We start from the raw sequence: 23333 nt of genomic DNA, 5'->3' as shown, positions 1-23333 counted from the left end.
AATGAGGCCTGGTCGATCAACAGAAGGAAGGAGGCGACACCCACACTTCCAAAACCTAAAAATCTACTAAACTCTCAAATTGAAGGCCAAAATTCAGTTGAAATCGGAATCTAAACATAGAATCGTGATCACCTCGTCAAGGGGGTCATAAGGTATGTCAAATTAGGTTATTTTGATACAACTCAAATTCTTGCATGAGATTGAAATCGAAGGTTGAGCTTGATTATGTGTTGTAAAACATGAAATTGGAAGTAATGTGAAGTCTAGGGACAAACCCTAGATGATTTCTTGTTAAAATCTTGCATGTTAGTTGTAGGAATCAAAATCACTATAGTGGGTGATTAGTAAGTTAGTAGAACTTGATAAACACTAGGATTAAGACTCTTGTTCTAGTGAAAACTGAAATTGTGAGATAATCTCTGAAATTGTTGATGTTAAAATATGTGTATATTGTCTAATTGAAGTTGATTTGAGTGATAAATTCAAGTTATGAACTTGGTTTAGATCATGTAAAAATCTGACCCGCAAGGTGTTTGATAAAACGCCTAAATGAGGATTAAAATGTTAAAGATTGCTAAAAACGCAGATTTACATATCTAATGAATGAATGCGTTAAAGCTTATGAAAAAGAGTTCTAATCTTGTTATGAATTGGACTCTTTAGGCAAGGAATCCGGAACGTCAAGTGGACACGCCGGAGGTGATACCCGCGGAAAAGGTGTGCTTTGAAGGTACGTGACTTAGTCCCGTTAACTTATGCTTAAATGCTTTGGTTTGATATGTAATTGATGTTGTAGTGTAAAGGATGCGTTTGATGCGTCGTTTAAGTGAAGAAGTACACTCGACCATCAAACGGGTCAAAATAAGGACTTAGAATTTAGTTTGGCATGTCAACAAAGTGATTGTTTTCACTAATTAGCCAAACGGGTCAAAAGATGCTTTTATAAAAGAATCATGAGAATAGGGACTTGAAAGTCTCATATTTCGTTAAGTGGTGGATTGTACCACGTTATTAAATTGGTTATATAAATTTTAAGACTAAGAACCCGGGATATCGGGTCAAACAATAGAAGCTCTATGGAAGTGTCGTTTGAAACGGAATGCTTGAATTCCGAAGAAACAAGTAAATAGTCCTACGGGAACGCAAAGCCATGGAATGGCACAAATACATCAAATAGATGAGCCCGGGAATTTGGGTAATTACGTCAAAAAGGTTTTAAGAATGGGGATGAGGTGCTATGCATCTTCACTAATGGGTTGGATAATTGAGACAAGGAAATTGTGAACCGATTGTCGGAATCTTGGTTTCCGCGATATAAAAATTACATGGTTGAATCCGTAATTTCATTACGGACTCATAGTAAAAAGAATCGGCTAAAACAGACAAGCGAGTAAAAAGTTATGAACTTGTAAAGTTGAAAAATAGTAAAAGGGTAAATGTGCAGAGCCCACCGTAAATTACGGTTCCACCGTAATTTACGGTGGAGCTCAAACTGTTACGGTGAGATCCTCCTGAGTTACGGCAGAACCAAAAACATCCCAGCTTCACCGTAACTTACGGTGACACCGTAAGTTACGGTGGAACCCAGAAAAATTATGTTTTGTTCGTTAATTTTTGATGTCGGGGATTGTTCATATGTAACTTATTAAAGTCCAAACTAATGTTTTTAGTGTTTGACTTCAGGTATGAATGAGGTCCTCCCGGATGGCGATCAAGTACATGTCAAGAACCGAACACATATTTCGAAGCTTCCGCACTAAACTTAATTTTGTCTAAACTTTAAACATGATGTAATTTCTTTTGTTGATCGTGTTTTTAAATCCCTCAAACTAGTGATTAGTTTACTAGCAAGGGTTACTTTAATCTAGTTATGCACTATCTTGGATGTGGTTGGTATCTCCACAAGTGTGTATGGTTTTAAAGAAAATGATTTTGTAAACTCTGAATTTTATAAAGTTTCATAAAATTTTTAGTTAAATTCTGTTAAATTATTAAGGGTGTTACAAATTGGTAATCAGAGCTTAAGGTTGTCAACAAAAGTGTTCGGTTCAAGCTTGATCGATCGTCCGGTAAGAGTTAACTTATTATGTTAACAAATTATGTTCTATATGTGAATAAGAAAGAAGTTAAAGGGCATGGGAAGAGTGTGTTAACACACTCAAACCCGGGAAGTGCACCAAATTTAAACGGTTAAAGCAAGTTGAGAACTTGACTAAACCAAAACAAAAGAAGCAATGTTATAAACGAAATGTTTAACGTTTAAATGTAAACATTTCAGTTTCAAAGATGACGGATAAGGGAAATGACGAAGCGGTGCCAAGAGTCACCGAACAAATGAGAGAAGTGATTGCTGAAGAGGTAGGAAAAGCAATCGAGAATAGTTTGTCGGGTTTCATCGATAAAATCCAAACCACGGTGTTATCAGTGGTGGATGAAAGGATAAAGAAACTGGAGGATAATGCAAATTTAGCCAAGGAGAAATTGGTAGAGCGTAAGGGTTGCTCGTACAAAGAATTTATGGCATGCAAACCACCACTCTACAACGGAGAAGTGGATCCGATAGTGTGCCAAAGGTGGTTAAGTGATATAGAAGGGGTATTTGAGAGAACCCACTGTGACGCGAATGACTTCGTGGCGTATGGCACGGGTCAACTGAGAGGTCAAGCAAAAGACTGGTGGGATAATAAGAAAAAGGAAATCGGTAGCGAAGAAGCGAAGGCGATGACATGGGATGAGTTTAAGGTACCCTTCCTTAAACATCACAGTCCCAAGGCGGTTATTAATCGAATCAAAGAAGAATTTATCCAGCTTAGGCAGAAGGGCGAATCCATTGATAAAATCACGGGAACCTTTCTTGACAAATTAAGGTTTTGTGATGAATTGGTGATGACCGAAGAACAGAAGGTGTATTATTATTATAATATGCTAAGCGCGGAGTATCGGGAGTTCATGACTCCCTCAAAATACGAAACCCTCACCGAAATCATTAACGCCGCTCGGGAAAGAGAGATAGAGTTGAAGAAACAAATTGAGAGGGGTGAAAGAAGGACGCAAGTGGTTAATCCAAGTCCCACGAAAAAGGCACGCGTAAACGACTCATCAAAGAAGCAAGAAGGAAAAAGTAGCTCGCCAAGCTGTAAAGTATGTGGGAAAGGGCACAAGGGTGAGTGCCGGTTTAAGGACAAGCCGTGTCCTATATGCGGGAAGACAGGGCACACGGCTGTATTGTGCCCGGGGAAAGTTTCGGTATGCTACAAATGTTATCAGCCGGGTCACAAGAAATCCGAGTGTCCGGAATTGTCCGGAAAGAGGGAAGACAAGGGTGCGCACACTGAAGCACCAAAAGCAAAAGCTAGATCTTTCCAGCTAACGGCAGTGGAGGCGAAAACGGAGCCCGATGTGGTCTCAGGTATATTTGCCATAAATTCAATTCCTGCTCATGTGCTATTTGACACGGGTGCGAATAAGTCCTTTATTTCACATGGACTTATTCGACATCCTTCCTTTGTACTAACAAAATTACCTATGCCATTAGAGGTAGAAATAGGTGACAACAAAAGCTTCCTTGTATGTGATATATGTCGAGATTGTAAGATAAGCATAGGTGATGAGGAATACCCGATAGATTTAATTCCTATGTCCATCGGAGAATTCCAAGTAGTGGTCGGAATGGATTGGCTATCCCGACATAATGCGAAAGTCATGTGTTTCCGCAAGGAGATAAAACTAAAATCTCCAAGTGGGAAATCGATTATCATACGTGGTGAGAAGGAAGGAAAACCTGTTATGTGCTCGATGATAAAAGCTTACAAGCTCATGAAGCACGGATGTAGGGCATTCATGATATATGCGAATGAACCAAACAAAGGGTCGCTAAAGATTGAAGATGTGCCGGTAATACGCGAATACGCCGATGTGTCCCGGAAGACCTACCGGGAATACCGCCGGAACGGGAAATAGAGTTCGGGATCGAATTGATTCCGGGCGCGAAACCCGTGGCCAAGGCGCCGTATCGGCTTGCACCCTCAGAATTGCAAGAGTTAATGTCTCAAATTCAAGATCTCCTCGACAAGGGCTTTATTCGCCCAAGTGTGTCACCGTGGGGCGCACCGGTGTTGTTCGTTAAGAAAAAGGATGGGAGTATGCGTATGTGCATCGATTACCGCGAGTTAAACAAACTCACGGTGAAAAATCGATATCCACTTCCAAGAATTGACGACTTATTCGATCAATTGCAAGGTGCTAAATGGTTTTCAAAGATTGACCTTAGATCGGGGTACCACCAGTTGAGAGTCAAGGAGGAAGATATACCGAAGACGGCTTTCCGTACGCGGTACGGACATTACGAATTCCTGGTGATGTCCTTTGGGTTAACAAATGCGCCCGCGGCCTTCATGGACCTCATGAACCGGGTCTGCAAGTCTATGTTAGATAAGTCGGTAATAGTGTTTATTGACGACATTTTAATATACTCAAAGGACGAAACGGAACATGCAAGACATTTGTACGAAGTCTTGGAGACGCTCAGAAAAGAAAAGTTGTGTGCAAAATTTTCAAAATGTGCCTTCTGGTTGCGAGATGTGCAATTTCTCGGGCACGTCATTAATGCAAACGGGGTGCTAGTAGACCCGTCAAAAATAGAAGCTGTGGCAAAATGGAATCCACCAAAGAATCCCTCGGAAATCAGAAGCTTTTTGGGGCTTGCGGGTTATTACCGGAGGTTCATACAAGATTTCTCCAAAATTGCCATGCCACTGACCAAACTAACCCGCAAGGAGGAAAAGTTTATTTGGGGTGAGGACCAAGAAAAGGCATTTCAAACGCTTAAGGAAAAATTGACACAAGCACCGGTATTGTCATTACCGGATGGAACGGATGATATGGCAGTTTACTCGGATGCCTCGCATTCAGGGCTTGGCTGCGTTCTGATGCAATGAGGCAAGGTTATAGCCTATGCCTCACGGCAGCTGAAAACTCATGAAAAGAGATATCCTACTCATGACCTCGAATTAGCGGCAGTGGTGTTCGCCCTGAAAATATGGAGGCATTATCTGTACGGGGTAAAGTTCACTATTTTTACCGACCACAAAAGCTTAAAGTATTTCTTTGATCAGAAGGAATTAAATATGAGACAAAGGCGGTGGTTGGAGACTGTCAAGGACTTTGATTGTGATATACATTATCATCCCGGGAAGGCTAATGTGGTAGCGGGCGCGTTAAGCCGAAAGACAGATTATGCGCCTATTCGAGTCCGATCGATGCAACTAATTGTGACATCGGGATTGCTCGACCAAATTCGGAAATCCCAAAGTGAAGCAATAAAAGAAGAGAATGTGAAAAAGGAAAGAATAGTAGGGCAGTTAAAAGACTTGGAGGACGGCAACCAAGGACTAAAAACTCGATTTGGGAGGATTTGGGTTCCAAACACATGTGAAGCCAAATCACTTTTACTAGACGAGGCCCATAAATCTCGTTATTCAATACATCCGGGGGCGACCAAGATGTATAATGATTTAAAACAAAATTATTGGTGGCCCGGAATGAAAAGAGATATCGTGAAGTATGTGGAGAAGTGCCTGACTTGTTTACAAGTCAAAGCAGAGCATCAAAAACCATACGGTAAGCTGCAGCCATTAGACATTCCAATTTGGAAGTGGGAACAAATTACGATGGACCTGCTGACCAAACTGCCCAAAACTAGCCGTGGTTTTGACGCCATATGGGTAGTTGTAGATCGATTGACAAAAAGTGCACATTTTATTCCGATTCGTGAGACTTATACATCAGAGAAGATGTCAGAAGTGTATACCAATGAGATTGTGGCGCGTCACGGAGTACCGATATCCATAGTGTCCGACAGAGATACCCGGTTTACTTCGGACTTTTGGCGTGGTTTCCAAGAGCAAATGGGAACCAAGCTGTTCATTAGCACTGCTTACCATCCACAAACGGATGGGCAAAGTGAGAGAACAATACAAATGTTGGAAGATATGTTGCGTGCTTGCATTATCGACTTTGGGGGCAGTTGGGATGTCCATTTACCCTTAGTCGAATTTTCATATAACAACAGCTATCACGCGAGTATTAAAATGGCTCCATACGAGATGTTATATGGTAGAAAGTGCCGAACCCCAGTTTGTTGGGGAGAAGTTGGTCCGCGGGGTTTAGCTCAGACTGATATAATCCGAGCTACAAATTGTAAGATCGACTTGATCCGCACTCACTTAAAAGCAGCTCAGGATCGACAAAAATCCTATGCGGATAAACGAATGAGGCCAATAGAATTTCAAGTGGGCGATAAGGTAATGTTGAAAGTATCGCCGTGGAAGGGGATAATTCGATTTAGAAAAAGAGGAAAATTGAGCCCAAGATTTATCGGGCCATTCGAAATCGTGGAACGGGTTGGAAAGGTAGCATACCGTCTCGAGCTACCTGAGGAGTTGAGTGGAGTACACAGCACATTCCACGTGTCACATCTTCGTAAATGTTTAGCGGACGAAACTGCTCGTGTCCACTACAACGATATCGAGGTGGATAACAGCCTTAACTACGCGGTAAGGCCAATTGAAATTCTAGATCGTAAAGTGAAGAGTTTGAGAAACAAAAAGATCAACCAAGTGAAGGTTAAATGGGAACACCGTAAGGGTGCGGATACTACGTGGGAGTCCGAAGAAGAAATGCAACGGCTCTACCCAACGTTATTCGGTACGTAGTTCGGTTTCGGGGACGAAACCCTCTTTAAGGGGGGTGGACTTGTAACATTCCGAAATTTCAAAACTTTATACTAGAATTATAAAGTGTATAATAAACAAGAATAAACTAACTAGGATAAATAACCTAGTTAGTTAAGAGTCTTGTAGTAACACTTGAATGAGTTAAAAGGCCAAGAATATAAACTAAATAAGAGTGGAGGGACTAAAGTTGTTAAAATAGAAACTTAAAATACTAATATTAGTAAAATAAAACAAACCAAACACCTCAAAATGAGGCCTGGTCGATCAACAGAAGGAAGGGGGCGACACCCACACTTCCAAAACCTAAAAATCTACTAAACTCTCAAATTGAAGGCCAAAATTCAGTTGAAATCGGAATCTAAACATAGAATCGTGATCACCTCGTCAAGGGGGTCATAAGGTATGTCAAATTAGGTTATTTTGATACAACTCAAATTCTTGCATGAGATTGAAATCGAAGGTTGAGCTTGATTATGTGTTGTAAAACATGAAATTGGAAGTAATGTGAAGTCTAGGGACAAACCCTAGATGATTTCTTGTTAAAATCTTGCATGTTAGTTGTAGGAATCAAAATCACTATAGTGGGTGATTAGTAAGTTAGTAGAACTTGATAAACACTAGGATTAAGACTCTTGTTCTAGTGAAAACTGAAATTGTGAGATAATCTCTGAAATTGTTGATGTTAAAATATGTGTATATTGTCTAATTGAAGTTGATTTGAGTGATAAATTCAAGTTATGAACTTGGTTTAGATCATGTAAAAATCTGACCCGCAAGGTGTTTGATAAAACGCCTAAATGAGGATTAAAATGTTAAAGATTGCTAAAAACGCAGATTTACATATCTAATGAATGAATGCGTTAAAGCTTATGAAAAAGAGTTCTAATCTTGTTATGAATTGGACTCTTTAGGCAAGGAATCCGGAACGTCAAGTGGACACGCCGGAGGTGATACCCGCGGAAAAGGTGTGCTTTGAAGGTACGTGACTTAGTCCCGTTAACTTATGCTTAAATGCTTTGGTTTGATATGTAATTGATGTTGTAGTGTAAAGGATGCGTTTGATGCGTCGTTTAAGTGACGAAGTACACTCGACCATCAAACGGGTCAAAATAAGGACTTAGAATTTAGTTTGGCATGTCAACAAAGTGATTGTTTTCACTAATTAGCCAAACGGGTCAAAAGATGCTTTTATAAAAGAATCATGAGAATAGGGACTTGAAAGTCTCATATTTCGTTAAGTGGTGGATTGTACCACGTTATTAAATTGGTTATATAAATTTTAAGACTAAGAACCCGGGATATCGGGTCAAACAATAGAAGCTCTATGGAAGTGTCGTTTGAAACAGAATGCTTGAATTCCGAAGAAACAAGTAAATATGTGACAACTCGAAATTTAGAACCTTTCGTTGTAACTTGCTTGTACGTTATGTGACTAGCTGTCCGGTTAAACTTAATGATAAACGTGAACTTTTATGTGCTTTGCTGTGTGTGCATTTGTATATATATATATGTGTACGTGTTTTATGTGAACCGAGAACCCAACCCGAGAACAAAGAACCCGACTCGAGACCATGAGGTCTCGAGTGAATAGTGACCGAATGGGCCTTTGGGCCGAGAACCCTTGGCCGGTTGGGCCATTTGGGCCGTAACCCCCACTCGAAACCCATGAAGGGTGCATCACTTGAACTAGCCTATATATACCACACCTTAGTTAGTTTTTGCCATTTTGTTGAACATCACAACACACACACTCTCCTATCTTCTCTCTCACTAGAACTCTAGAACACAAACACACTTCTCATTCTCGGATTTGGACTTGGATCGGCTCACACACACACACGGTTGGAAGCTTCACACACACCCTCGAAACCCATCAACCGGTTAGTGTTTCTTGATGATTATGGTTGAATGCTTAGTGATAGTATGTTCATGTTATGTTTGTATGATGAGATTATGTGATAATATGGTAGTTAACTTAGTTATGCATGATGTTTTGAAAAATCGGTTCATGAATGTTCTTGTTATGTGTTGAACTATGCATAAATGCTTGATGTTAAAAATGGGTTCATTGTATGTTAAAAAGGTGAATGATGATAATGGTTGCACTTGGATTTGGATCCGAAAAGTTTGGGTGTTTATACTAAACAAATCGGCTAATGAGTATGTTTGTCATGTAGGATGCATGCTAGTAAATTGTATCTTGATAGTTGTTCATAGTTTTGCTTGAATAAGTGTTGTTTATGTTATGAAGAACTTGAATATATGTTTGAATATTTGAAGAACACTTTGAATGATAGTTGAAGATTGAAAAACCCTTGTGATTTTGATCCACTTTGACTAATAGCCTGATTAGGAAAACTGTTAGTGAAATTCTATTGGTTGTTTCCTGATTTGGGCCTGATTACATTGTACTAATGGGACTGATGCATCTGCATCAACACGTGAACATGAAAACGACAGCTTATGACTCGCAATCACCCAGTTGCGACTCGCAACCACAGCGTGATGACTCGAGACCACGCGGTTGCGACTCGCAACCATAACAGGACAAGCCGAGACCACAGGTTACGAGTCCCGTTGCGACTCGAGACCTCAGCATGACAAGCCGAAACCATGGTTGCGACACCGGTTGCGACTCGCAACCACCTGAGATCAGCACAAACAGCATGACTCGAGACCATGCTTGCGAGTCCGGTTGCGACTCGAGACCACACTTATGGGCCTTAGTTAATGGGCCGGCCTTGTGGGCTTCTGTGTTAACTGCTATTACGTGTTTGGGCTTAAGTAGTTGGGCTGAACTTGTGAACCGTATGTGCTACTGTTGATTGAAATACTGTTACTGTTAAACGTGTTTGCCATACGTGTTGAACATACGTGCATTGCTGGCTTGAATCTGATTATAAGTGATATCCGTGTTAGGACGTAATTGACTACTTGCAACTTGATTGATCTTTCTGTGATTAACTGCCGAGCAAACCAAGGTGAGTTCACACCCTCTACAAAGCATGGGATTCCCTGGGTTGGGAACGGGGTTAAGGAACGTGGATTCCTCGTCCTCCTTGGGTAGGACGTCAGTGGTTCAGGAATGTGATTCCTCGTCCGGATGGACGGATAAACGTACTAGACTAAAACTCTATCACGAAGTCCCTCCTTTTTGTATCGACTAATCGCCGGGCCAATGGCGAGCGGGTCATTAGTTAGATAGCGCTATTTAGGTCTGACAAGCCTCACACCGTGCCGCAGAGGACGGGCGTGAACTAATGGATCTGGGGCACGTCAATGATGATAGACATTGATGTTTTTCAGGGCACATAAACATGACTACAGTCAGCAGTCGATATGGTAACGAGTCTAGTGTACGCATGGGGTAGCCCCCACGGCCGAAATGCCTGATAACTACATGGGGTAGCCCCCACGGCCGGAGTGCCAGAGTAACTGGGAATGAACATGTCACGTTTTAAACTATGGGGTAACCCCCACGGCAGGATGCCAGTTAAAGGAAACTGTTTTCGGAATAACTAAAACGAACACCCAACCGTGAACTCACTCAACTAGTTGTTGACTCGTTACTACATGCTTTGCAGGACCATAGGTACTCAGCTGGAGCTTGCATGGAGGAGGATCGTTGTGGGACACGGATTGTTACGTGCTATGTTAAACTTGAAACTTTTGAACTTATGTTATAACTTTAAACTTATGCTTCCGCTTGCAACTTAACTTGTTTGTTTTGAAACACCAATCGTATTGGTTAAACTTTTATAACTGCTTATATGATTGTTCAGTATGATTGGTGGCTGGATCCTGGTCAGTCACGCCTCCAAGCGGTAGTACTCCGCAGGTGGGATTTTGGGGGTGTGACAGATTGGTATCAGAGCCATTGGTTATAGTGAACTTGGTTTTAATAAAGGAGAAACGTTTTTGTTAAAACCAGACTATAACCGGAACAGTGCTCAACGGTCCACAACGACACTTCGCTCCTCATGCAAGGCTCGACGTTCTAGGTAATATGATGTATGTATATTGCCTACTTGTTAGTTGCGTAGTACATTGCTCAAGGTATGCTTGATTAGTATAACTACTGTTGTTTGAACACGTGTGTGCTTACTCTGTCCTACTATCGTACTTTCGCGAACCTCTCTCACACGTATTACTCTTATTATGAAGAACCATGTCTGGACGCGTTAACATGACACAAGCCCAGTTGACGGCTTTGATCAACGAACGAGTTGCCGCAGCGCTCGCAGCTGCACATGCAGGAGGTATATCCTGCAGTCCGAAATTGTTCTAGGATCATTTGGATCCAACTCTCGTGAACCAACCTTTGTGTTAAACTCTGTCTTTCTTTCACCTACCTTAGGTCAATATGCTCAGGCACCGGTGTGCACTTTTAAGACCTTTATGGACTGTCGACCCACAACTTTTAGCGGAACTGAAGGAGCAGTAGGTCTCCTACACTGGTTTGAGAAACTGGAGTCTGTGTTCGAAATGTGTGAATGCCCTGAGGCGCGCAGGGTGAAGTATGCTACAGGTACTCTCGAGGGTTTGGCCCTCACGTGGTGGAATGCTCAAGTGCAAATGTTAGGGTTGGTTGCTGCCAACGCCACCCCATGGGAAACTTTCAAGGAAATGATCAGGGAGGAATACTGCAGTCGTGACGACATTCACAAACTGGAAGATGAGTTCTACAATCTTAAGATGTCGGGGTCGGAGATTGAGGCATACACTAAGAGATCGCATGAGCTTGCCTTGTTGTGTCCTACTATGGTGGACCCTCCGTATAAGCGAATTGAACTCTATCTCAAGGGCTTGGTGCCAGATATCCAAAGTCATGTGACTTCAGCGAACTTGACTACTATCCAGCAGGTTGTACAGTTGGCTCACCGTCTCACTGACCAAGCGGTGGAGCAGAACAAGTTACCGAAGCGTATAGGTGCTGCAACTACTTCTGGTGCTTCTAGTGGGGATAAACGGAAATGGGATGGAACTTCAAGCAGGGGTTCAACTTCTGTGCAATCTCAGTCTCAGCAGAGAAAGACGTACGATCACAAGAGCCCCAGTCAGCAATCGTCTGGTGGTCAAAGTCATGGTGGGTACAAGGGGAATCACCCCAAGTGCAATCGTTGCAACCTACACCACAGTGGGCCATGCACCAGGGGCAACTGTCATCGGTGCAACAAGCCTGGTCATGTTGCAAAGGATTGCAGAAGCGCATACCCCGTCAATCAGAATCGTCAGCAACCTCAGCAGAACCAGCGACAGCAGCAGGGTAACAACAAAGGATGCTTTCAGTGTGGAGCTGAAGGCCACTTCAAGAAGGATTGTCCCCAACTGAACCAGAACAACAACAACAATCAGGGGAATGGTAACAATGGGAACAACAACAACAATGGTGCTAGGGGGCGTGTGTTCGTGATTGGTCAAGGTGAAGCAAGGAATGATCCCAACGTGGTGACGGGTAAGTTCCTTCTCGACGACTTTTATGTTACAGTCTTATTTGATTCGGGTGCCGATACTAGCTATGTGTCACTAGAAGTTAGTAAGATGCTTAAGCGTATTCCTACACCCCTGAGCGACAAGCACACCGTAGAGCTAGCTAATGGTAAGAGTTTGGAAGCCTCACACGTAGTCAAGGGTTGCCAGCTTATTCTCGCTAACCAGACCTTCTCTATTGATCTTATTCCTATTGTCTTGGGTAGTTTCGACGTTGTCATTGGGATGGATTGGTTATCCCAACACCGAGCAGAGATTCTTTGCAACGAGAAAATCGTTCGTATTCCTGGTTTAGGTAGAGAACCTCTCATGATTCGTGGCGACAAGAGAAGTGCTGTTGAGAACATCATCTCTCTTCTTAAAGCCCAGAAATGCTTACGAAAGGGCCACACTGCGATTTTGGCTCTAGTTACTGATACCACAGAAAAGGAGAAGAAGCTAGAAGATTTTCCCGTTGTACGCGACTATCCTGAGGTATTCCCTGAGGAATTACCTGGTCTTCCGCCTCATCGCCAAGTCGAGTTTCAGATTGATCTAGCTCCTGGAGCTGCGCCTGTAGCCCGTGCACCTTATCGTTTAGCGCCATCAGAGTTGGAAGAACTCTCCACGCAACTACAAGAACTCTTGGATAAGGGTTTTATTCGTCCTAGCTCATCGCCTTGGGGAGCTCCAGTGTTATTTGTGAAGAAAAAGGACGATACCTTCAGAATGTGTATCGACTATCGCGAACTCAACAAGGTGACTGTGAAGAATCGTTATCCTCTACCGCGTATTGACGACTTGTTCGACCAGTTGCAGGGGTCGAGCTACTATTCAAAGATCGATCTGAGATCGGGATATCACCAGCTGAGAGTTCGGGAAGAGGATGTCTCTAAGACGGCCTTTAGGACTCGATATGGGCACTATGAGTTTCTGGTCATGCCGTTTGGGCTGACGAACGCACCGGCAGTTTTTATGGATTTGATGAATCGAGTGTGCAAACCGTATCTGGACAAGTTTGTTATAGTCTTTATCGACGACATCCTGATCTATTCTAAGAGCAAAGAAGAGCACGAACAACATCTACGACTTATTTTGGAACTCCTCCGGAAGGAACAGCTTTACGCAAAATTCTCGAAATGCGACTTCTGGCTTCGTGAAGTCCATTTCCTAGGGCATGTGGTGAACAAGGATGGGATTCACGTTGATCCATCCAAAGTGGAATCTATTAAGAACTGGCCTGCACCTCGTACACCAAAGGAAATTCGCCAATTCTTGGGATTGGCAGGTTACTACAGGAGATTCATTAAGGATTTTTCTAAGATCGCGCAGCCTCTCACCTTGTTAACGCAGAAAGGCGTTGTTTATCGTTGGGGAAATGCACAAGAGTTAGCTTTTCAGCATCTAAAGGATAGACTCTGTAGTGCACCTATCCTTTCACTGCCAGAGGGCACAGAAGATTTTGTGGTTTACTGTGATGCATCAATTCAAGGTCTTGGTTGTGTATTGATGCAACGAGATAAAGTCATAGCTTACGCCTCACGACAACTTAAAGTTCACGAGAAGAACTACACGACACATGATTTAGAGCTGGGAGCTGTTGTTTTCGCACTTAAACTATGGCGGCATTACCTATACGGAACCAAGTGCGCCATCTACACCGACCACAGAAGTCTAGAACACATATTCAAGCAGAAGGAACTGAATATGCGGCAGCGACGATGGGTCGAGCTGCTGAATGATTACGAGTGCTCTATCAGGTATCACCCGGGCAAGGCCAACGTTGTGGCAGACGCCCTCAGTCGAAAGGACACTACGCCTAAGCGCGTAAGAGCTTTACAACTCACGATCCATTCTAGTCTACCTTCGCAAATACGAGCTGCTCAGATAGAAGCACTGAAACCAGAAAACGTTAGAGCTGAAGCCCTACGCGGGTCAAGGCAACGCTTAGAACAGAAGGAAGACGGTGCTTATTATGTAACAGGACGCATTTGGGTCCCGCACTATGGCGACTTACGAGAACTTGTGATGGATGAAGCGCACAAATCCCGCTACTCGGTACACCCTGGTTCGGACAAAATGTACCACGATATTAAAACTACGTATTGGTGGCCTAGCATGAAGGCCCACATAGCAACTTACGTCAGCAAGTGTTTGACTTGTGCGCGAGTCAAGACGGAATATCAGAAACCTTCAGGCCTACTTCAGCAACCAGAGATACCACAATGGAAATGGGAGCAAATTTCCATGGATTTCGTTACCGGCCTACCTAGATCACAGCGCGGAAACGATACTATCTGGGTGATCGTGGATCGACTCACAAAATCCGCACACTTTTTGGCAATCAAGGAAACGGATAAGTTCTCCACTCTAGCGGAAATATACCTCAAGGAAGTTGTTTCGAGGCACGGGGTGCCCACCTCTATCATCTCTGATCGAGATGCACGTTTTACTTCGGAACTGTGGCAGGCAATGCACAAGTCTTTTGGCTCACGTTTAGATATGAGCATAGCGTATCACCCGCAGACGGACGGGCAGTCCGAGCGCACTATTCAAACCTTAGAAGACATGCTTCGTGCATGTGTAATCGACTTTGGCAACAGCTGGGAAAGGCATCTGCCACTCGTGGAATTCTCGTACAATAACAGCTACCACACCAGCATTAAAGCTGCTCCGTTTGAGGCATTGTACGGACGTAAATGCCGGTCACCCCTCTGTTGGGCAGAGGTGGGGGATAGTCAAATCACTGGTCCAGAACATGTGGTAGACACTACTGAGCGGATTGCTCAAATACGACAACGCATGGCGGCCGCTCGTGACCGTCAGAAGGCTTACGCCGATAAGGGCAGGAAACCACTTGAGCTCCAGGTTGGGGAGCGGGTATTACTCAAAGTTTCACCCTGGAAGGGTGTGGTTCGTTTTGGTAAACGAGGCAAACTCAACCCACGATACGTTGGACCTTTTGAAATCATCGAGAAAATAGGCAAGGTGGCCTACAGACTGAGATTACCAACAGAACTCGGTGCAGTTCACAACGTTTTCCATGTGTCGAATCTGAAGAAGTGTCTGTCAGATGAGACGCACGTAGTTCCTCTGAAGGAACTCACGATCGACGAACAGTTGAAATTCGTCGAAGAACCTGTCGAGATCACGGACCGGGATGTTAAGGTCCTCAAGAGCACTAGAATACCTCTCGTTCGAGTTCGCTGGAACTCACGTCGCGGCCCAGAGTTTACCTGGGAGCGCGAAGATCGGATGAAACAAAAGTATCCCCAACTGTTTGAGAACAGTACAAACGCTACTGAGGCTGAAGCTACGGAATTTCGGGACGAAATTCCAGATCAACGGGGGGTGGATGTGACACCCCAGGAAAACCAGGAAAACCATGCAACTTAACTAGCTTCCTCAGTGAGTGCCATCAAATTTCGGGACGAAATTTCTTTCAACTTGGGGATGAGGTGACAACTCGAAATTTAGAACCTTTCGTTGTAACTTGCTTGTACGTTATGTGACTAGCTGTCCGGTTAAACTTAATGATAAACGTGAACTTTTATGTGCTTTGCTGTGTGTGCATTTGTATATATATATATGTGTACGTGTTTTATGTGAACCGAGAACCCAACCCGAGAACAAAGAACCCGACTCGAGACCATGAGGTCTCGAGTGAATAGTGACCGAATGGGCCTTTGGGCCGAGAACCCTTGGCCGGTTGGGCCATTTGGGCCGTAACCCCCACTCGAAACCCATGAAGGGTGCATCACTTGAACTAGCCTATATATACCACACCTTAGTTAGTTTTTGCCATTTTGTTGAACATCACAACACACACACTCTCCTATCTTCTCTCTCACTAGAACTCTAGAACACAAACACACTTCTCATTCTCGGATTTGGACTTGGATCGGCTCACACACACACACGGTTGGAAGCTTCACACACACCCTCGAAACCCATCAACCGGTTAGTGTTTCTTGATGATTATGGTTGAATGCTTAGTGATAGTATGTTCATGTTATGTTTGTATGATGAGATTATGTGATAATATGGTAGTTAACTTAGTTATGCATGATGTTTTGAAAAATCGGTTCATGAATGTTCTTGTTATGTGTTGAACTATGCATAAATGCTTGATGTTAAAAATGGGTTCATTGTATGTTAAAAAGGTGAATGATGATAATGGTTGCACTTGGATTTGGATCCGAAAAGTTTGGGTGTTTATACTAAACAAATCGGCTAATGAGTATGTTTGTCATGTAGGATGCATGCTAGTAAATTGTATCTTGATAGTTGTTCATAGTTTTGCTTGAATAAGTGTTGTTTATGTTATGAAGAACTTGAATATATGTTTGAATATTTGAAGAACACTTTGAATGATAGTTGAAGATTGAAAAACCCTTGTGATTTTGATCCACTTTGACTAATAGCCTGATTAGGAAAACTGTTAGTGAAATTCTATTGGTTGTTTCCTGATTTAGGCCTGATTACATTGTACTAATGGGACTGATGCATCTGCATCAACACGTGAACATGAAAACGACAGCTTACGACTCGCAATCACCCAGTTGCGACTCGCAACCACAGCGTGATGACTCGAGACCACGCGGTTGCGACTCGCAACCATAACAGGACAAGCCGAGACCACAGGTTACGAGTCCCGTTGCGACTCGAGACCTCAGCATGACAAGCCGAAACCATGGTTGCGACACCGGTTGCGACTCGCAACCACCTGAGATCAGCACAAACAGCATGACTCGAGACCATGCTTGCGAGTCCGGTTGCGACTCGAGACCACACTTATGGGCCTTAGTTAATGGGCCGGCCTTGTGGGCTTCTGTGTTAACTGCTATTACGTGTTTGGGCTTAAGTAGTTGGGCTGAACTTGTGAACCGTATGTGCTACTGTTGATTGAAATACTGTTACTGTTAAACGTGTTTGCCATACGTGTTGAACATACGTGCATTGCTGGCTTGAATCTGATTATAAGTGATATCCGTGTTAGGACGTAATTGACTACTTGCGACTTGATTGATCTTTCTGTGATTAACTGCCGAGCAAACCAAGGTGAGTTCACACCCTCTACAAAGCATGGGATTCCCTGGGTTGGGAACGGGGTTAAGGAACGTGGATTCCTCGTCCTCCTTGGGTAGGACGTCAGTGGTTCAGGAATGTGATTCCTCGTCCGGATGGACGGATAAACGTACTAGACTAAAACTCTATCACGAAGTCCCTCCTTTTTGTATCGACTAATCGCCGGGCCAATGGCGAGCGGGTCATTAGTTAGATAGCGCTATTTAGGTCTGACAAGCCTCACACCGTGCCACAGAGGACGGGCGTGAACTAATGGATCTGGGGCACGTCAATGATGATAGACATTGATGTTTTTCAGGGCACATAAACATGACTACAGTCAGCAGTCGATATGGTAACGAGTCTAGTGTACGCATGGGGTAGCCCCCACGGCCGAAATGCCTGATAACTACATGGGGTAGCCCCCACGGCCGGAGTGCCAGAGTAACTGGGAATGAACATGTCACGTTTTAAACTATGGGGTAACCCCCACGGCAGGATGCCAGTTAAAGGAAACTGTTTTCGGAATAACTAAAACGAACACCCAACCGTGAACTCACTCAACTAGTTGTTGACTCGTTACTACATGCTTTGCAGGACCATAGGTACTCAGCTGGAGCTTGCATGGAGGAGGATCGTTGTGGGACACGGATTGTTACGTGCTATGTTAAACTTGAAACTTTTGAACTTATGTTATAACTTTAAACTTATGCTTCCGCTTGCAACTTAACTTGTTTGTTTTGAAACACCAATCGTATTGGTTAAACTTTTATAACTGCTTATATGATTGTTCAGTATGATTGGTGGCTGGATCCTGGTCAGTCACGCCTCCAAGCGGTAGTACTCCGCAGGTGGGATTTTGGGGGTGTGACAAAATAGTCCTACGGGAACGCAAAGCCATGGAATGGCACAAATACATCAAATAGATGAGCCTGGGAATTTGGGTAATTACGTCAAAAAGGTTTTAAGAATGGGGATGAGGTGCTATGCATCTTCACTAATGGGTTGGATAATTGAGACAAGGAAATTGTAAACCGATTGTCGGAATCTTGGTTTCTGCGATATAAAAATTACATGGTTGAATCCGTAATTTCATTACGGACTCATAGTAAAAAGAATCGGCTAAAACAGACAAGCGAGTAAAAAGTTATGAACTTGTAAAGTTGAAAAATAGTAAAAGGGTAAATGTGCAGAGCCCACCGTAAATTACGGTTCCACCGTAATTTACGGTGGAGCTCAAACTGTTACGGTGAGATCCTCCTGAGTTACGGCAGAACCAAAAACATCCCAGCTTCACCGTAACTTACGGTGACACCGTAAGTTACGGTGGAACCCAGAAAAATTATGTTTTGTTCGTTAATTTTTGATGTCGGGGATTGTTCATATGTAACTTATTAAAGTCCAAACTAATGTTTTTAGTGTTTGACTTCAGGTATGAATGAGGTCCTCCCGGATGGCGATCAAGTACATGTCAAGAACCGAACACATATTTCGAAGCTTCCGCACTAAACTTAATTTTGTCTAAACTTTAAACATGATGTAATTTCTTTTGTTGATCGTGTTTTTAAATCCCTCAAACTAGTGATTAGTTTACTAGCAAGGGTTACTTTAATCTAGTTATGCACTATCTTGGATGTGGTTGGTATCTCCACAAGTGTGTATGGTTTTAAAGAAAATGATTTTGTAAACTCTGAATTTTATAAAGTTTCATAAAATTTTTAGTTAAATTCTGTTAAATTATTAAGGGTGTTACATATGCTTTACAATTTGATTTCATAAAACAAATGTTTTGGAGTTAAGAATCATGGCTACGAGATTTTATAAATCATATCCAATTTGATTTGAGTTGGTTAATTATGTCGCAATACCATACTTTTCAAAACAAGGTTTTTAAATAAGTATTGCAACATGAAAAACGAGCCATGAATCTGACACTCACATAAAACCTATGTACTCGCCGGCATTTTTATGCTGACGTATTTTCACATGTGTTTCAGGTACCATAGTTGATGATAATTGATGATGATATTTGTGTACGCTCACATAGGAGTGGACGAGGCCTTAGTGACTTAATAACAATGAAAGACTATAATTTTATGTTTTGTTTCAAATTCCAATGTATTGTAATACATTTAATTCAATAAAACGAAATTGTTTAATCCATGGTTGTGAAACAATGATTCTGTTACAACACTCCCCGACGTTTCCGCTACGTTTTGTTGTTTTACGTGGTTAGGGTGTGACACTTGTTGGGTGTTGTGTTGAGATGAATTAATGATATCCATCTCGAGTTCTTTTACCCAATTACGAATTAGATCTTCCATTTGAAATAATTCATCAAGAAGCATTTCTCCTAGAAGGTTTGGTTGAGAGCATTCGAGGGAGAGATAGGGATTATTTTTACTTTCGCCCCTCTTAAGGCTACAGGAAAACAATGGGTCTATATAGTGGGGCTTGTAATTTAAAAAGTAACATTCTAAATCTTTGTGAGGGCCACCACATATTTGACACCACGTACCATAAGAGGGCCGATAGTAAAAAAAATCAGTATCGCTCATGTTTGTGTCAGAAATTACCAACCGTCGGGATCTTACGGTTCTGTTTTCAGTAACTGATACTTGGGCACGGGGCGTGTTGATTGGGCACGACCTCGTGTTCAGCTACTGTCTGACTTAAAACAGGATTGACAGTACCAAAGATTGGGCACAAGGCGTGTTCAGCGGGCACGACCCGTGCTAAGTTCTGCAGAAGCTAAAAAATTAAGAAAAATTCTAAAAAAAAAGAAAAATAAAAAAACGATCATGCCGTTGATTCCTAACTTTCTTAAAATCCTTGTGTCCCCGGCAACGGCGCCAAAAACTTGATGTGTGTGTGGTGTATTATATTTTATGTATATTTTTAGCTCTTTTTAACCACTTTAGTTAAGTTTTAAATTTATAAAACACGATATTTATTAACACCAAACACACATATGGGCAAGTGCACCCATCGTGAGCGCAGTATAGTGTTGGTAAGATACCGAGGTCGTCCAAGGACACAAGAGCTTTTAATACCGGTTTATCCTGAACGTTTAATCAAGTCAAAAGTTTAGAAAAAGGTTTTAAACTAGAAAATAAAAACTAAAATGCTGAAAATAAAAATAAAATAAAAACAGATAGACAAGATGAATCACTTGGTTCCGACTCGCCTTTAGTGTAACCTTTGATTATTTCAGCACTTTTGCACTTTTTAAGAGATTATCTTAGTTATTGTAGTAGGCCCCTCTTTTGAAGGTGACGTTACCCTCAACCCAGTAGTTTGAGTCAACAAGGATACAATCCTAAAGGGTTGGATTATTGAAAGATAATTAATTAAGTTATTAATGCGTAATGTGGTATGCCCCTCTTTTGAAGGTGACGTTACCCTCGGCTAAGTAGTTTGAGTCAGTAGGGATACAATCCTAAGTAGCCGGGTTAATGTTTTTATAGTAGCTTAAATATGAGGGGATCAAGAAATTCGAACCCCCGCCATCCAATGCCAGTGGGTATCGAAGGTGGTCCTACTAAGCTTGTCCCAGGTCCTTGCAGGATCTATACATTGAACAAGGCAAGACTCTTACCAAACCATTCCCTTAACCCTCGACCAGGTAACCAACATATCTCCATATAAACCGTGGAGATATGAATGGTGTAAATCTTTTATTTTATATAGACAGTAAAATAATGTCAAGACACCACGGACAAATGATAAGGAAGACTCACCTTCAACATAAGAAACTAGTTATTAAAGTCATTAATACATAACCAAATAAAAAGTGCAAAAAGATTAAAAATAAAAAGTATTACACTAAATGCTTGTCTTCACCAAGTGATGTAAGAAACTTGGGCAAACATGGCCTTTGATTGTCAAGAACTCTTACTATCAATCTTGGATCCCGAGACTACTACATACACTCTATGATGGATGATGGATGATGGTGGTGGATGTGGGTTGTGATGGTGGTGGTGGGTGGGTGAAGTGTGAGAGAGGTGGTTTGCCAAGGGATGATTTGCAAGTTAGCCAAGCACCCCTATTTATAGCCTGCACAGAAGCCCGGACACGACCCCGTGTCCATTGGGCACGGCCCCGTGTCCATTGGGCATGACCCCTTGTCCATCCATCTTCTCTTTCTTCATTAAATGCAGTTTGTCTGCATTAGTTGACCACGCCCTCGTGTCCGCTGGGCACGACCCCGCGTGCAGAAGCGTATCTGTACTATCAAGATTTGCCTAAATTCTGCGAATCTTATAGTTGACCACGTCCCCATGTCCGCTAGGCATGCCCCCGTTGTGGGTGATAGAAGCTTCTACAACTTTGTCTTTTCTGCAGACACTTGGGCACGTCCCCGTGTTCATTGAGCACGGGGCGTGTTCAGCCTTCTATTCTCTTGTTCTTGCTTGGGAGGATGCTGTCGAGGGGTCAGGCATGCCACGTTTATTCCTTTTCTTGTATTTATGTTAGATTTAGCTTCCTTTTTGCTTCTTTTGTTCATTTGAGCTCATTTAATCCTGAAAACACAAAAGGAAGACAAAAATATACTTTTTCCAACATTAGTACTAAAAAAGGGTTAGTTTTATGCCACATTTGATGTAATTTATATGTTGCATTTTGCACACATCATTGGGCTTGATTCTTAGCTTCTCGAGAGCTTGGTGGTGTTGATTGAAATAAAGCTCCATCTGGTTGTTGTTCAAAAGAGAGGGAGAGACAGACCTTGGTGTGTTGACTGGCTTTGTTTCTGATGCTTAACATGGGAACCGTAAGCATTAGAGTTGGTTCCCAATATTTATATAATGTTGTATCCCAATAAATTATTTCACCTCTAAACCACACAAACCTTGCTTCTTTATACATCTAAAACTGCTTCCTTATACAACTAAAATAATGTCTTTACCTTTATTAAAAGTAGAAGACACTTAGACGAAGCTAAAATAATGTCTTTACCTTTATTAAAAGTAGAAGACACTTGGACGAGAAATGAATATATATTTCTTTTTTACCTCCATCCTAATTACCTCTTTTTTTGAACGGCACCTTATTCACATCATGTATGAATTTGAATCAAAAACCTCTTACTTATTAGGCAATGGTCTCTACCACGCAAATCAATATGACATTTCTATTTTTTTTTCTTTTGTAAATTGTTGACTAGTCAGGTGGGAGAACTTTTAAAAAATGAGAGACAAAATTTATGATTTGATGGTTTTATTTATTAAATTAGATGCGTAAAGCTAAAGAATATGATATGAACGCTCTTAGTGCTTACAAAATACCACACCACACCATATCAGCTTTTTTTCTTTTTTCTTTTTTCTTTTTATGTGTTTTTACTTTTCGTAAGTATAAGTAATAATAAAAATTGTAAAAAAAAAACTAAAAAAAACATTATATTGAAGATATATATAAAACCTTCTTTTAATCAATGGCGCCCCCTCACACACATCTCATTATTGTCCGCCATTGCAACTGTAACACCCCGAAAATATAAATTTTCATATTATTAATTAAATATCGGTAATAAACAAGATAAAACAACTAGGGGTAAATAACCTAGTTAGTCATAAGTCTTGAAGTAATAAGGAAATTGTTTTAAAACATACTATATGTAACTTGGATAAAGTATAGGGGCCAAATGTAGCAAACTTGAAACAAGTTGATTAAATAAAATACTAAACACCAAAACACACACTTAAAGTGTGTGTTCTGGTAAAAAATTCCAGAGGAGCCAGAGCTGTCATCATCAAAACCCTAGCAAGTTAAAATTCAAGAAATTGAAAGGCCAAATCAGTTCTAAATCGAAATCCAAGTTCATATTGGTGATCACCTAAGCAAAGGGATCACAAGTTATGTTAAATTTCACCTTATGGTTCCATCTTGGAATTTTGATGCATATAAGAAATCAAGATCTGAACTTGATTGATTGATGTTTAGATGAAATTAGTAATGTAAACATGTTGAGGAGTAAACCCTAGTCAATAACTTGCTGAATTGATGCTCAAATTATGAAATTCATGGTCTCCCATCTAAGTGTTAAATGGGTTTTTG

General features: G+C 41.8%; 2 protein-coding genes and 2 long non-coding RNA genes across 4 annotated transcripts; all 4 read left to right on the top strand.

Annotated features, from left to right (window-relative positions):
• Positions 1–691: 691 nt before the first annotated feature.
• On the top strand, positions 692–1844 carry LOC110934683. Its single transcript, XR_002588547.2, has 2 exons — positions 692–730; positions 1684–1844. It is a non-coding gene; the product is annotated as an uncharacterized LOC110934683 (long non-coding RNA).
• Positions 1845–2286: 442 nt separating this feature from the next.
• LOC110933444 lies at positions 2287–3960 on the top strand. Its single transcript, XM_035989407.1, has 2 exons — positions 2287–2904; positions 2947–3960. Exons 1-2 carry the CDS (start codon positions 2287–2289, stop codon positions 3958–3960), a joined length of 1632 nt encoding a protein of 543 aa, XP_035845300.1.
• Positions 3961–6089: 2129 nt separating this feature from the next.
• LOC110933443 lies at positions 6090–6713 on the top strand. Its single transcript, XM_022176665.1, has one exon. The coding sequence runs from the start codon at positions 6090–6092 to the stop codon at positions 6711–6713; it is 624 nt and encodes a 207-aa protein (XP_022032357.1).
• Positions 6714–7673: 960 nt separating this feature from the next.
• Positions 7674–18863, top strand: LOC110934682. The gene is made up of 2 exons (XR_002588546.2): positions 7674–7712; positions 18703–18863. It is a non-coding gene; the product is annotated as an uncharacterized LOC110934682 (long non-coding RNA).
• The last annotated feature ends 4470 nt before the right edge of the window (positions 18864–23333 follow it).

The sequence above is a fragment of the Helianthus annuus genome, chromosome 4, assembly GCF_002127325.2.
Source record: "Helianthus annuus cultivar XRQ/B chromosome 4, HanXRQr2.0-SUNRISE, whole genome shotgun sequence".
Taxonomy (NCBI): Eukaryota; Viridiplantae; Streptophyta; class Magnoliopsida; order Asterales; family Asteraceae; genus Helianthus; species Helianthus annuus.
Note: the sequence above shows the minus strand (reverse complement) of the source record. Positions and strands in the feature narration are given on the sequence as shown.